This window comes from Suncus etruscus, chromosome 2, assembly GCF_024139225.1.
Source record: "Suncus etruscus isolate mSunEtr1 chromosome 2, mSunEtr1.pri.cur, whole genome shotgun sequence".
NCBI lineage: Eukaryota > Metazoa > Chordata > Mammalia > Eulipotyphla > Soricidae > Suncus > Suncus etruscus.
In genome coordinates this window covers 44,958,686-44,974,269 of record NC_064849.1, presented here as the reverse complement: position 1 = coordinate 44,974,269, position 15,584 = coordinate 44,958,686, and the positions used below count along the sequence as shown (strand labels likewise).

The window sequence follows — 15,584 nt, the reverse complement described above, 5'->3', positions numbered from 1 at the left end:
CCCATATGGTCCCCCGAGCTGCCAGGAGCGATTTCTGAGCATAGAGGTAGGAGTAACCCCTGAGCGCTGCCAGGTATGACCCCCCCCAAAAAAAAATTAGAAAAAGAAATAGCCAAGCCAAAGGCAACAATAGTGGAATCAGAAAACCCAAACTTTAACAATCTAAACTTAAAATGTTCCTGCTATACTGGCAGACAGCGGGTAAGGAAAGTGGTATGGGATGCACTTGGGGAACATTGGTGGAGGGAAGTGGACATTAGTGGTGGGATTGGCTCTGATTCATTGTATGTCTGAAACCTAACTGTGAAGGACTTTATAAGTCACAATAGTTTCAATAAAATTTAAATTTAAATAAAAAGAATGCTGTAACCTAAGTGTAATGTTAATTCTCAATTTTATGACTTTTTTTTGTGTTTTTTATGAAGGAGAAAATTCTCAAGAAAAGCCTGCTATTCAGCTTACACCTGCTTTGGTGAGATCACCATCTTCTCGACGAGGACTAAATGGAACCAAGCCAGTCCCTCCTATACCCAGGGGAATCAGCCTTTTGCCTGATAAAGCTGATTTAAGTGCAGTGGTACCCAAAAAGAAAGAGCCTGATATTATTTGGAAGAGTGAAAAAGATAATCTTAAAATTGATCTTTCAGAATTAAATATCAGAGATAAAGATTTGGATCAAGAAGAGGTTAGATCAAAATCTTTAATAATTTTAAATGCTTTGTTTGGTTTTATAAAATAATTGTTACAAAGAGAATAATTAAGTATCTTTAGTCCATCATGTATGTTCATCAATAAGAATAGTTTATATTCATTATAGAATCCGAAATTTCAGCAGAATTATTTCCTTTTATTTTGTTTTTCTTTTTATATTTTTGTTTTGGGGTCACACCCAGTGGTGCTTAGAGCTTATTCTTTCTTTGCATTCAGGAATCACTCTTGGCAGGGGTTAAGGGATGCTAGGATGGAACTCAGGTAGGCTGCTTTCAAGGCAAACACTATCACTTTGGCTCTCTGCCCGTGTCTTTTTTTTGGGGGGGGGGGTGGGGTCACACCTGGCAGTGCTCAGGTGTTACTCCTGGTTCTATGCTCAAAAATCGCTCCTGGCAGGCTTGGGGTACCATATGGGATGCCAGATTCGAACCATCAACCTTCTGCATGCAAGGCAAACAAACGCCTTACCTCCGTGCTCTCCGGCCCACCACCCCTGTCATTTATGGTGAAATTGTATCATAATTTGCATTTCAAATTATTTAAATTCTTACATATATATTATTTCTTGTTTATTTGCAAGTACAAATAATGTAGTAATATACCTATCCAACATTTTTGTTACTATTTTTCAAATGAAACATAACATGGTTTCCTCCCCTAATTTGTTTCTTTTTTCATGAAAAACCTTTACCACATTAGTGTTTTATGTAATTTTGTTCTTTTGTATTTATTACTAATGCTTTACATTAATTTATGGTGTGCCTATAGAACTGATTTTTACTTGTTTCTTATCTTTTTCTGTGTGTGTGGTTTTTGAGTCACACCCGGCAGGGGTTATTCCTGGCTCCAGGCTCAGAAATTGCTCCTGGCAGGCACGGGGGACCATGTGGGGCACCAGGATTCGAACCGATAACCTCCTGCATGAAAGGCAAACGCCTTACCTCCATGCTATCTCTCCGGCCCCATTGTTTCTTATCTTTAACTCTTGTAGCCAATACATATCATAAGAAACATTCTTTAGCTTGTCCCTCTGTGAAAGTTTCTTTTTTAAGTACTTAAAATTTTTTGTTGTTGTTTTGAGCCACACTTATTGTGCTCTAGACTTATTTCTCACTAGTGGAGTTTGGGGTTGAACATGGGTTGGTTGTGTGCAAGGCCCCAAAATGCATTTTATTTTAAATATGTAAACAAACTAAAACATTTTGTAGGCTATTTTTAACATGTGATCATCAAGTACTGATAGTTTTTCAATTAAATATAAATTAATACTCATTTTAAGTATTTAATATAAATTATGATAAGAACAAATAAAAAATTTCCCCACACACAATTTTTTATCTCTGTCTTCTTTTCTTTTTTTTCTTTTTCTATTCTCTTCTTTTTTTTTTTCTTTTTTTTTATTTGGGGCCTTACCCATTGATGCTTAGGGGTTACTCCTGGCTATGCACTCAGAAATCGCACCTGACTTGGGGGACCATATGGAATGCTGAACTGTGATTCATCCTAGTTCAGCCGCGTGCAGGGCAAACACCCGTACCTCTGTATCACCACTCCGGCCCCTCTATCCTCTTTTTAAAAGGCATTGGCAAATACATAATAGGGAGGTCATACATTTTTATGGATAATCAAATTAATACAGTTTTAATTATTGACTCATCATCTGGCTTTATCATATTCTTGATCATACTTTATATTTGATGGATTTATTTTTGGATGATTTTTATTTTTTTTTATTTTTTTATTTTTTTGGTTTTTGGGCCACACCCGGTAATGCACAGGGGTTACTCCTGGCTATGTGCTCAGAAGTTGCTCCTGGCTTGGGGGACCATATGGGATGCCGGGGGATCGAACCGCGGTCCGTCCAAGGCTAGCCCAGGCAAGGCAGGCACCTTACCTTTAGCGCCACCGCCCGGACCCTGATTTTTATTTTTTAATAAATTATTCAATAAAATCAGCATGAGATACAATTACAAAGTTGTGATTGAGTTTTAGTCATAAAATATCCAACACTCGGGCCCAGAGAGATAGCACAGCGGCGTTTGCCTTGCAAGCAGCCGATCCAGGACCAAAGGTGGTTGGTTCGAATCCCGGTGTCCCATATGATCCCCCGTGCCTGCCAGGAGCTATTTCTGAGCAGACAGCCAGGAGTAACCCCTGAACACCGCTGGGTGTGGCCCAAAAACCAAAAAAAAAAAATCCAATACTCTTCACCAGTGCACATTTTCTGCCACCAATTACCCCCAGTTTCCCACATGTCCTCCCCCCTCTATAACACATTTTTCTTCTCTCTTTCTCTCTCTTTCTCTCTCCCTCACTTCCTTTTTCTTTTAGACACTGGTTTTACAATATTCTGATTGAAGGGGTTTTTATTTTTTTGTTTGTTTTGGTTTTGGGGTTACTTCTGCCTCTGCTCAGAAATTACTCCTGGCTGGCTTAGGGGACCATATGGGATGCCAGGACTCGAACCACCATCTGTCCCGGTTTGGCTGAGTACAAGGCAAACACCCTACCGCTGTGCTATCTTTCCAGCACAGATTGAAGGGATATTATCACTATATCTCCTTTAGAACTCAGTTCTTGTCCAGAGTGATTATTTCTAACTGTCATTGTCAGTGATCACTTCTCGGCTCTAACTGTACTCCCCAACTTCTTGTGACAAGCTTCTTACCATGGGATAGCCCTCTGGCCCTCCTTTTTTATTGTCTTTGGATATTACTACCATACTATTTTTATATCCCATATATGAATTCAAATGAAATACAAATTACTGTTCATATTGAAAGTATTTCTTCAATATATGTCTATTTTCCCTCTGACTCATTTTGCTCAGCATAAATAGATATACAGATGGCCAAAAAGTACATAAAAAATGTTCCATATCACTAATCATCAGGAAGATGCAAATCAAAACAACGAGATATCTTCCCACACCACAGAGACTGGCACACATCTCAAAGAACAACCAGTGCTATAGCACATGGATGCAGAGAGAAAGGGATTCTTAATTCACTGCTGGTGGGAATGCCAGCTGTTCCAGGTTTTTTGGAAAACAATCTAGATATCAAAAAAAAAAAACTAAAAATTGAGCTCCCATACAACCAAGCAATAGTGCTCCTTGGACTATAATATAGGAGCCCAAAAAAACACAGCAGAAAAGCCCTCTTTATTTCTATGTTCATAGTAGCACTAGTCACAGTATGTGTGTGTGTGTGTATTAAATAAATAATAAATATATAAAAAATATTATATATAGATATATACTTATTAGAATTAATAGTTTGGCTATTTATCAGCTTTCTAGTTTTCTCTGATTCTTTCCTTTAATGTGAACAGATTGCAGCAATTATTTCTTTGGATAGGTTCTTTATTTCTTCTTCTCACCCATCACAACTTTTGGTATACCTTTTTCTCTTTTTTTCTTTTAATGTGTGTATGTAGGGAAGGGCTTTCTGAAACATACCCAGCAAAGCTCAGAGCTTGCATGGTGGCTGTAGGATGTTGGTGTGACTGCTAGGGCTTCTGAAAATAAGGAGTCGGGTTAGGTGGGGGGAGGTTACCCAACCCACTGGCAAGAACATCCAGAATTTTAGCCCCAAAACTGGTGTGCCTAGAATTGTTAGTTCAGTATCTGTAGAGATTAGTTATAAAGCACGGAAGTTGGACCATTAGTTTGGCAGCAGCTATAGGAAAAGGATTTGGCTGTGTTGTTTTGGTAAAGCAGGGACTAAGTTTGTCCCCCTTCCAAGGGCACCCACAGTTATCATACAGAAAACTGAATTTTAATGGTTTAGCTTGTCTCTTTTCTGAGTCTAATTGTGAATCTGGAACTGGGCTAGTGAGTAGTTGTGGGATGTCTTTTTTTGGGTGTTTTTTTGTTTTTTTTTTTTTGTTTGTTTTTTGTTTTTTGCTTGTTTGGTTTGGTTTTGGGGCCACACCCAGTGATACTCAGGGGTTACTCCTGGCTTTGCGCTCAGAAATCGCTCCTGGCTTGGGGGACCATATGGGATGTAGGGTGATTAAACCAAGGTTCGTCCTAGGTTAGCATGAGCAAGGCAAACACCCTTCTGCTTGCACCACCACTCCCACCCCGGAATGTTTTTATAGTTTTTGTCTCATAACGATATCTTCTGCTTTTGCACTTTCTTTAATTAATGTTTCTTTCAGTGCATTTGATACACTTAATGGATTATTTTTAAATAGTTATTTTAAATGTACTGCTTATTAAACTTTCCTCTTTCCATGTTAAGATTGCTGAATTTAGCCTCTTTACTTTTTTTTTTTTTTTCATTTACTATTTATTCCTTTCAAACTATGGTTTGTAGATCTTTTTTTTCTATTTTTGGTTTTTGGGTCATACCCAGCAGTGCTCTGGGTTACTTCTGGCTCTACGGTCAGAAATCACTCCTAGCAGGCTCGGGGGACCATATGGGGTGTCGGGATTTAAACCACTGTCCTTCTGCATGCAAGACAAACGCCTTATCTCCATGCTATCTCTCTGGCCCGGTTTGTAGATCTAGGGGTAAAGATCTGTTTTTCAAAATGTTGGATGTTTTGGGGAAATAGGGTTATTATGTCCAAGATTTCTTTCAATTGTTTTAATAGGTGCGGAGGAGAATGGGCAAGAAAACCGTAACTGTCCCCAGTCTATTGTTGATAGAATTATTATTAAATATATTACTCATTTGCCCAATTTTGGAACATTGTGAAAAATAGCTTGGTGTTCTTTATCTTTCTTTTTTTTTTTTTGGTTTTTGGTTTTGGTTTTTGGGTCACACTCGGCACACCCAGCAGTGCTCTGGGTTACTTCTAGCTCTACGCTCAGAAATCACTCTGGCAGGCTCAGGGGACCATATGGGATGTCGGGATTCGAACCACCGTCCTTCTGCATGCAAGACCAACACCCTACCTCCATGCTATCTCTCAGACCCCAGGGTTCTTTCTCTTAATGGGGCTTCAAGTCAGTTATTTTTTGTTGTAAATACCTGAGTAATAAATAGGTGCTTATACCTATACTTTGTAACATACATCCTTTTTGTTCTGGATTGGAATTTTTTATGGAGTTTAAAATACAAGGATAACCTTTATGGATATTTATCTTGTAAACTTTAAAACTATTTTCTTCCTCAGATGCAAAGTTCTCTGAGGTCCCTTCGTAACAGTGCCGCTAAGAAAAGAGCAAAACTGAGTGGAAGTACTTCTGATCTTGAAAGTCCCGATTCTGCAATTAAGCTTGACTTAACAGTGGACTCCACATCTGGATCTTCTTCTCCAAACATCAGCTCTTTCAGTGAAAGTGGTGTTTATAGCCAAGAATCATTAACTTCTTCTCTGTCTACAACTCCCCAGGGGAAGAGAGTAATGTATGTTATTTATTGACTTAGTAAATGGATGCTAATTTGTTTGGTTTTGATTTTGGTTTGGGGGCACACCCAGTTGTGCTCAGGGCTTACTCTTGGCTCTGTGCTCAGTAATCAATTCCTTGTGATGTTCGAGGGACCATATGGGATGCCAGGCATCATATCGGGTTGACTGCATGCAAGGCAAATGCCCTACCTGCTGTACTGTCACTCCAACCCCTAATGCGCAGTTTTTTTTGTTTGTTTGTTTGTTTGTTTTTTAGTTTTGAGGCCACACCCAGAGGTGCTCAGGGGTTATTCCAGCTCTGTGCTTAGAAATTGCTCCTGGCAGGCTCGGGGAACCATTTGGAATGCTGGGAATCAAACCCGGTTCGTCTTGGGTCAGCCACATGCAAGGCAGAAGCCCAACTACTGTGCTATCTTTCTGGCCCATAATATGTAATTTCTTTTTTTTTCTTTTTTTTTTTTTTTTTTTTGGGAGGGGGGACACATCCAGTGACACTCAGTGGTTACTCCTGGCTATGCACTCAGAAGTTGTTCCTGGCTTGGGGGACCATATGGGACGCCAGGATTTGAACCGCCGTCTGAACTGGATCAACTGCATGCAAGGCAAATGCCCTACTTATGTGCTATTACTCTGGCTTCTAATTTGGAATCCAATATTACATTTTAGGAGTTTTTCTTTTTTTTTTTTGGTTTTTTGGGCCACACCCGGCGGTGCTCAGGGGTTACTCCTGGCTGTGTGCTCAGAAATAGCTCCTGGCAGGCAAGGGGGACCATATGGGACACCGGGATTCGAACCAACCACCTTTGGTCCTGGATCAGCTGCTTGCAAGGCAAACACCACTGTGCTATCTCTCCGGGCCCGGGAGTTTTTCTTGTTTTCTTTCACTTTTTATTTATTTGAATCTCTAATATTGCCTTTTAAAAAATGTTAAAACCATTTATCACTTTTAATTATTGAATTTATTAATTTTTGTTTTGGGGTCACAACTGGCAGTTTTGAAGGACTAATTACAGCTCTGTGCTTGAGTATTGCTTTTGGTAACACTTAGAGGACCATTTGGTACTGGGAATTAACCTAGAACTCACACATACAAAATGTATGCTCATCATGTTTTACTATCTCTCCACTCTATACTGCATTTAAAAGACAGCCAAGATTTACAGGGGGTCTGAGCGATAGCACAGCGGCAGGATGTGTGCATTACAAGTGGCCAAATCAAGATGGACCCACGTTCAGTTCCCAGAGCCAGGAGTAACCTCTGAGCTTTGCTGAGTGTGGCCTAAACAAAAACAAAACAAATATTTAGAAATATTACCTTGGGTGCCCGGAGAGATAGCACAGCTGCGTTTGCCTTGCAAGCAGCCGATCCAGGACCAAAGGTGGTTGGTTCGAATCCCGGTGTCCCATATGGTCCCCCTTGCCTGCCTGGAGCTATTTCTGAGCACACAGCCAGGAGTAACCCCTGAGCACCTCCGGGTGTGGCCCAAAAACCAAAAAAAAAAAAAGAAAAGAAAAGAAAAGAAATATTACCTTGGGGCTTGAGAGATATAGCATGGAGGTAAGGCATTTGCCTTGCATGCAAAAGGGCCATGGTTCGAATTCTGGCATCCCATATGGTTCCCCGAGCCTGCCGGGAGCATTTCTGAGCGAATCCTGGCATCCCATATGGTCCCTCAAGCCTGCCAGGAGCGATTTCTTAGCATAGAGCCATTCTGAGCATAGAGCCAGGTGTAAGCCCTGAGCACTGCCAAGTGTGACCCAAAAACCAAAAAAAAAAAAAAAAAATTAAAGAAATATTACCTTGCTAACCTTTGGTTTGACAAAGGAGTAAGCCCTAAGTACCACTGGGTTTGGTCTCAAAATATAAACCAAAAATTTCAAATATAAGGAATTTTTTTAAATGGGCCACACCCAGATATGTTTGGGAATGAAATGCCAATATCAGTATCAAATTTGAATCAGCTGTGTGCAAGGCAAATAGCCTATTCACTGTATTCTCTTCAAACCCTAGCTGATTTATTTACATTACAATACTTACCAAACTAAAATAGTTCCCTTACAGGGCTGAATGGTAGTACAGTGGGTAGGGTTTTTGCTTTGCACACAGCCAGCCCAGATACAATCCCTGACATCCCAAATGGTTTCTTGAGCTTGCCAGGAATAATTCCTGAACACAGAGTCATGAATAATCCCTGAGCACTGCTGGATGTGGCCAGTAGTGAGAAACAAAAAAAGTATATATAGGGGCCAGAGAGACAGCATGGAGATAGGGTGTTTGCCTTGCATGCAGATGGACGGTGGTTCAAATCCAGACATCCCATATGGTCCCCTAAGCCTGCCAGGAGCGAGTTCTGAGCGTAGAACCAGGAGTAATCCTAGTGCTGCTGGGTGTGACCCCCCAAAAAAAGTATATATAGAAAAAAAATAGTTTCTTATAATATTTTTTTTTTTCTTTAAGAGCCACACCTAGTGGTACCCAGGGCTTACTCCTTCTTGGTCTGTGCTCAGATATCGCTTCTGCTATACATGCTATACTATTTCTTAATAGCCTCCTTACATGATTAATGCTTGTTGCTGCTTAATTTATATGTTTATAAATGTATAGATGTATAAAGTGTTTAGTGTAATTGTGATGAACAGCCTAATTCTACACACGTTTATTGAAATTACCTTCGTTTCAATCTATAGGCCAGACATATTTCCAACGTTTGGATCAAAACCTTGTCCAACTAGACTTTCTTCTGCAAAGAATAAAAACTCTCAGATAACTGAACAAAGTCCCAATGCAGGTACTACTTTAAGACTTTTATAAATATGTTTTTTAGAAAAAAAGACTTTCAAGCTATATAAAGAAAATAATGAATTTTGTTTTAGATTTAGAATATTTGTACTTATCGAAGAAGGCTATCTTTTAAATTCCTTAAAAGATCATTTTGACACAAATAAATACTCTTAGGGAAAAAATCTATTTGAAATGATTCAAATCACCCTTTATGCCTCTTCCACTCCTAAGCATTTTGATTTTATTTACATGTAATACAACTTGGCCATCGGACTTTTGAAAACTCTTTATTCCATTTTAATATGCCAGCATAGTTAGGAAACTCTAGGCATTACATTAGAAACCAGAGTAGTAATATAGCAAATAGACCATTAGCCTTGCATACAGTGGACCCAGGCTGATCCCATATAGTCCCCCAGAAAATAAAAAGAAAGTTTTTCTTTTGGTTTTTGAGTGACACCCAAGCTGCACTCGGGTTACTCCTGGCAGGCTCAGGGGACCATATGGGATGCCAGGGATTAAAAAGTATTTTCTGCTAATTAAGTTAATGTATTTTGTGTAACTTTCATGTGTAACATGAAACTTTCCATGTAACATGGAAGTCCCTAATATATAACCTACTTATATAACTTATTTGTTTAACAAATAATTTTATTACCCAAATATAGAGGGAATAGAGAGAAAATATAATGGAGGGTCGGAGCGGTTGTGCTAGAGGTGGAGCTAGAGGTAAGGCATCTGCCTTTCAAGCGCTAGCCTAGGATGGACCATAGTTCGATCCCCCAGCGTCCCATAAGGTCCCCCCAAGCCAGGAGTGATTTCTGAGTGCATAGCCAGGAGTAACCCTGAGCGTCAAACAGGTGTGACCCCCCCCAAATAAAAAAAAAATAACGGAAAGGGTGCTTGTTTTGCAGGTTGCTAACTTGGGTTAGATTCCCTCATACCACATATGAAGTAACTAGAGACAAGCAGAATTGACAGGACTGAGCAGAGCCAGGAGTAAGCTCTAAGCAAAAGGTTTGGCCCAAAAATAGCAAGCTATGGGCTGTATTAACAAAAATACTAATTTCTTGCTCCTAAATATGCCTTAATTTTGTGTCCTTTTTTATTTTTGGTCTCTTTTTTGAGGGGGGGGGGCCACACCCAGCTGCGCTCAAGGGGTTACTCCTGGCTCTGCTATCAGAAATCGCTCCTGATTCAGGTATCACACGGGATGCCGGGGATTGAACCAGGGTCCGTCATGGATCAGCCACATGCAAGGCAAAAGCCTTACTGCTGTGCTACCATTCCAGCCCATTTTTATGTCTTTATTTTTTTATTTAATTTATTTTTTGGTTTTAGGGCCTCACCTGGTATTTGTGTGGTTGCTCCTGGTGATGTCCCCAGGACTCAAGTATGCATAGCATGGATTCCAGTCCTTTAAGATACTTCCCTTACCCATAGTTATCTTATTTGCTATCTCTTTGCACTTGGCTATACTGTTTGAGATGAAATCTAGAATCTGTTCTATGTCCTGTGGTGTTATAACAACTCAGCTGTTTTCTCTAAAAAAACTTACCCAATTAGTAAGTAAACACAGTTGGTTTTTTTTTTTGTTTTTTTTGGGGGGGGGATTTTGTTTGTTTTTTTTTTTTTGGTTTTTGGTTTTTGGGCCACACCCGGCGGTGCTCAGGGGTTACTCCTGGCTGTCTGCTCAGAAATAGCTCCTGGCAGGCACGGGGGAGTATATGGGACACCGGGATTCGAACCAACCACCTTTAGTCCTGGATCAGCTGCTTGCAAGGCAAACACCACTGTGCTATCTCTCCGGCCCTTACCTCTTGTTTTTACCAATACATTTTGTACTAATATCTTTATAGTTCTATTGCAATTATTTTTCTTTTCTAGATGCCTAAATTCTTGATTCTGAGCCAGAGAGATAGTACTGTAGATAAGGCACTTGCTTTACACATGGTTAATGGAGTTCAATCCCCAGTACCACATAGGATCTACCAAGAGTCCAGCGGGAGTAATTCCTAGGTACAGAGTCAGGAGTAACCCCTGAGTACCACAGGGTGTGCCCCCCCCCATTTTTTTTGCTTGGGGCAACACCCAGTGACGCTCAGGGGTCACTCCTAGCTATTCGCTCAGAAATCACTCCTGGCTTGGGGGACTATATGGGACGCTGGGGGATCGAACCACGATCAGCTGTGTGCAAGGCAAACGCCCTACTGCTTCACAATTTTAGAGAGATGGGGCCAGGGAGATAGCACAACGGTAGGGCATTTGCCATGCACACAGCTGATCCAGGACAGACGGTTCAAATTCCACCATCCCATTGATCCCTTGAGCTTGCCAGGAGTGATTTCTGAGTGTAAAGCCAGGAGAACCCGTTAGCGCCGCCAGGTGTGACCCAAAAAAAAATTTTTTTTTAGAGAGAAATTCTTAGTTCACAGAGATTATTTTCCTCCAATTATTAGTCAAGTGCCTGTCATGATAATCATGAATATACAACTCAATGTGTCTGGTATGTTGCCTTCTCCAAAAATTGTGTTCAGTAAAGAGATAATCTATTGGACACAACAAAAGAGTGTATTCAGGGCGGGAGCAATAGTACAGTGGGTAGGCTATTGGCCTTGCATACAGTTAACCTGGGTTTGATCCGAGGCATTTTATATGGTTCCCCAAGCCACCAGGAGTGATTTCTGAGAACCCAGCCAGGACTAATGCCTGAGGGCCACCGGTTGTGGCCCAAAAACACAATTAAAAAAAAGATTTAGAGGGCCCGGAGAGATAGCATAGCGGCGTTTGCCTTGCAAGCAGCCAATCCAGGACCAAAGGTGGTTGGTTCGAATCCCGGTGTCCCATATGGTCCCCCGTGCCTGCCAGGAGCTATTTCTGAGCAGATAGCCAGGAGTAACCCCTGAGCACCGCCGGATGTGACCCAAAAAAAAGCTAAAAAAAAAAAAGATTTAGAAAGCCTAGGTTTGAATTTGCCCAGTTTTATGAGCGTCTGTGTCATTTAGTTTTAGTGGAATATTTTATAATAGTATATATTTTTATATACAATATTTACCTTGTTTAGTGTTCAGTATTTCTCTTTTTTGGGAGGGCCACACTCACCTGTGCAACATTCCCACAACCAAGTTTGAGAAATGCTGAATAAATTTGAGGGGTGTATTGGGGGCATTTGTTCACTGTTTCTCAAACTTGATTAATCCTGAAAAATCAGCTGGGTTACATATAGAATAACATTGTATAGCTCCCTATTATACTTAATGAATCTGTTTTCAAGTTTATAAATCTGTATTTTTGACAAGTAGGTAGTTATTTCTAGGATTAAGTTCTGAAAACTTACTAAAATCACTGAGATAAATTTGGTTACAATAAAGAGGTCATCATTGTTAAGTGTTAATGATTTAGGATTAGGTATACATTTTTGGTTTAGGACAGAATTTGTTTTATTTATAGTAAGCAAATTATTCATGCCAGTTTATTCTTATGATGTTGAGGATAAGATTATCTAAATATAGTGTATTATAAACCTACCCTATCTTTATAACAACATTTTTTTAATTGCTTTATTTAAGCACCATGGTTACAAAATAGTTCACTGTTGGTTTCAGTCATGCAATGTACATCCTCCTTCACCAGTTCACCCTTCCTGCCCAATGTCTCCCATTTCCCTTCCATCCCCACCCCTGTCTGTGTCTCAGGTAGGCAATTTACAACAGTATTTATAATAAAAAATACTTTTCATGGGACCAGAGAGATAGCACAACGATATAGGGCATTTGCCTTGCATGCAGCTGACCCCAGAGGCACCCAGTTCGATTTCCAGCATCTCATATGTGTCCCCAGCCTGCCAGGGGTGATTTCTAAGTGCAGAGCCAGGAGTAACCCCTGAGCTACACTGGGTGTATGCCAAAAAAAAAAAAAAGAAGAAGAAATTAAAATATAGGTTAATTTTTAGTATTTGTTGAATGGATACCTACATTAGCAAGGATTTTTGTTTGTTTTGTTTTGGGGCCACAGCCGGTGACGCTCAGGGGTGTGCTCAGAAAGCTGTGTCATTCAAATAAATACTTTTATATATTTATTTTGTAGGGATCACAACATCCAATGTAAGCATAATTGGTCAGCGAATGAACTATGGGTTTGGCTGTGGTCATTTGGAAAATGATAGGTCACATGACACTTCAGCTAGTGTTTCAGAAATACAGAATAAGGAACACCCAAGACATTATAAGCATACAAAAGGTTAGTAACTACCATAGCAATTACTTTTTAAGATTGGCAATCTCTAAATTAGAATCCTTTCTAAACATTAATTGATGTTTTACTTTTGAGATTTTTATTCCGTACCTTTGTATTAATTTGCTGTTTCTTAAATAATTTTCCTGAATAGAACAAATTTCATAAGTTCGTGTACTTATTGGTTTATAATATTTCTTGAAAATCCACTCTTGGAGGGCGACCAGCCCAAGAGTTTGTTAAAACTAGAAGTCCCTCCTTTCTGTAGGATGCACATATATTTGCCATTACATGGGGTGGGGAAGTTATGGAGTAAAGGACTCCTTGATGCCTATTTAAGTTGTAACAATGGAGTAAACTTGTAGAAATGGGAATTATACCCTGTAGTAAAACATGAAAAGGCTTTGTTATCACATGAGCCATTAACAATTTGCATTTTTTTAAAAGTCTTATTACCAAGTATCATCTCTGTAACCACTCTGTCTTCTCTTTCTCTATCTCTGTCTCTCTCACACACATGAACCTATGATTTTCGAAGTCTTATACCTCCAATTCTGCCTCTTCCTCATAATTCAGCCAATATTTATATTTTTCTACAAATATTTTTAGCAGAAGGCTTATGATTTTCTAATTTTGTCTCCATATTAGAAAATACTGCCAGATGGATGTCTTTATTTGTTTTGTTTTGTTGTTGCTTTGTTTTGTTTTTCAGATGGATGTCTTTAGTGTCAATATGCCATGGTCTTCCTCATCACTCCAAGTTAAAATTCTTGTACTTTTGGTCACATTATTAGCTAAACCTAAACCATCAAAAATGATATGCAGGGCCGGAGAGATAACACAGAGGAAAGGTGTTTGCTTGCAAGTGGCCAACCCAGGACAGACCGTGGTTCGAGTCCTGACATCCCATATGGTCCCCCAAGCCTGCCAGGAGCAGTTTCTGAGCGCAGAGACAGGAGTAACCCCTGAGTGTCACCAGGTGTGACCCAATCCTCCACCCCCAATAAAAAGATGTGTTTATGACTGGCCAAGAGGAGGGCCAGTATTTTCCAGCTATAGATAATATCAGCTCCAGAGTCCATAAGGCCTAAAATTTCCTTTCCCTGAGTTCGTATTGGCCTTAAAGGCTGATCTCTTCTTACTTTTTGAATCCAAGCTATTAAATCAATAGAACCAAATCCTCTGTCTCCCTTTTCTTCACCAGAATTGGATTAGGGAGATTAAAGTAAGTTAAGATCAAATCTTGAGCAATCCTTTGTCCTTTATAAATTTGAATTGTTTTGAAAGTCAATTAGGTCTGAGTCTATTACTCCTGGAATGATTTGAGGCCTATCATAAAAATAGAATTTTGCCCCAGGATTAAGCCAAAAGTTTCTGGGGGCAAAGGCCCACAAATACCTGTCTATAATAATTGTATTTCAGATTCTGCTGGAATGAGATAATTCTGGCTGACAGACAAATCTAAGTTGGCACTGCCAGGAGATGCGGGGGCCAAATTAAGAATAGTTTAAGGAGGGCATACTTCTTGTTTTGTTTTTCCTGTGTTGGTTGGGAGAGGAGGCTTTATAGGCTTTTTTAATTTTTATATAATTTATATATAAATTAGAGCAATCCTGCAAAGAAATCCCCTTACTTTGGTCAGAGCCAGGGGATGGCCCCAAATCTAGTTTTTTGTCTCTTTTACAACAATTAAAGGGGTGTCATTCTTATTATGCTGAGAGTGGCATTCCCTACTTCAGTGATTTCCCTTCATGCACCAAGGACCTTTCTTTCATCTAAAATTACCTCTATCGGGACAATTTCTGTTTTAGTGCCTCCCTGACCACAATTATAACTAACTGATAATTTTGTTAATTCTCCTCTTTGCCGGATTCAGTCAGATGTTGCTCAAAAAACTGCCGAATAAGAGCAGCTGCATTCCCTGAGTGACATCAGAGAACAACTAACTGTTCAATAATGTTACCTTGGTTCATAATTCTTATAAATAAAAAAAAAAAAAACCTCACTTTCTTAACTCAATTTACTCTCTGAATCGAGGGCCTAGGTCACCTGGCGAGGTCCTACCCGCGTACCCAAAAAATAATAAGAATAAGACAGAGAAAGATAGCTTACCTTTCATGACTGTCCCACGTTGGGTGCCAATTTGTCACGGACCAATTGGTCTTGACACAAAGAGATCTTCTGGGGTCCCTGAAAGATGTGTACCAGGGTCGGCGAATGGGTAACAGAGGCCAAGGAGTCAGGTTGGACTCAAACTCTGTTCTATTTATTCAAGGCACAAGGTGGAATACTTATACTCAATTTCTTGACAGATCATAAGGCTGATTTACCAAAAAAGGCATGGGGCAAATAGTTCAAGGCATATTTCTGATGCAGGATAGTTTCACTTTTGAGGCTGCTGCTTGCTATCAGTAGTTGCTCAGTAGCAAGGTCAGCTGAGAATTGTTTTGTTTTTAAGCACACTGAACTGGAGCCTGAAATGTTAACTCTTACT

General features: G+C 39.8%; 1 protein-coding gene across 1 annotated transcript in view; it reads left to right on the top strand.

The window, feature by feature from the left end:
* TOGARAM1 (TOG array regulator of axonemal microtubules 1) overlaps window positions 1-15,584 on the top strand; it is an 83,667-nt gene that overhangs the window by 27,510 nt on the left and 40,573 nt on the right. The window contains exons 5-7 of the mRNA XM_049768338.1: window positions 426-685; window positions 5,839-6,071; window positions 8,764-8,864. Of these exons, the coding sequence (XP_049624295.1) occupies window positions 426-685; window positions 5,839-6,071; window positions 8,764-8,864 (594 nt within the window). The remainder of the gene's footprint in view (window positions 1-425; window positions 686-5,838; window positions 6,072-8,763; window positions 8,865-15,584) is intronic.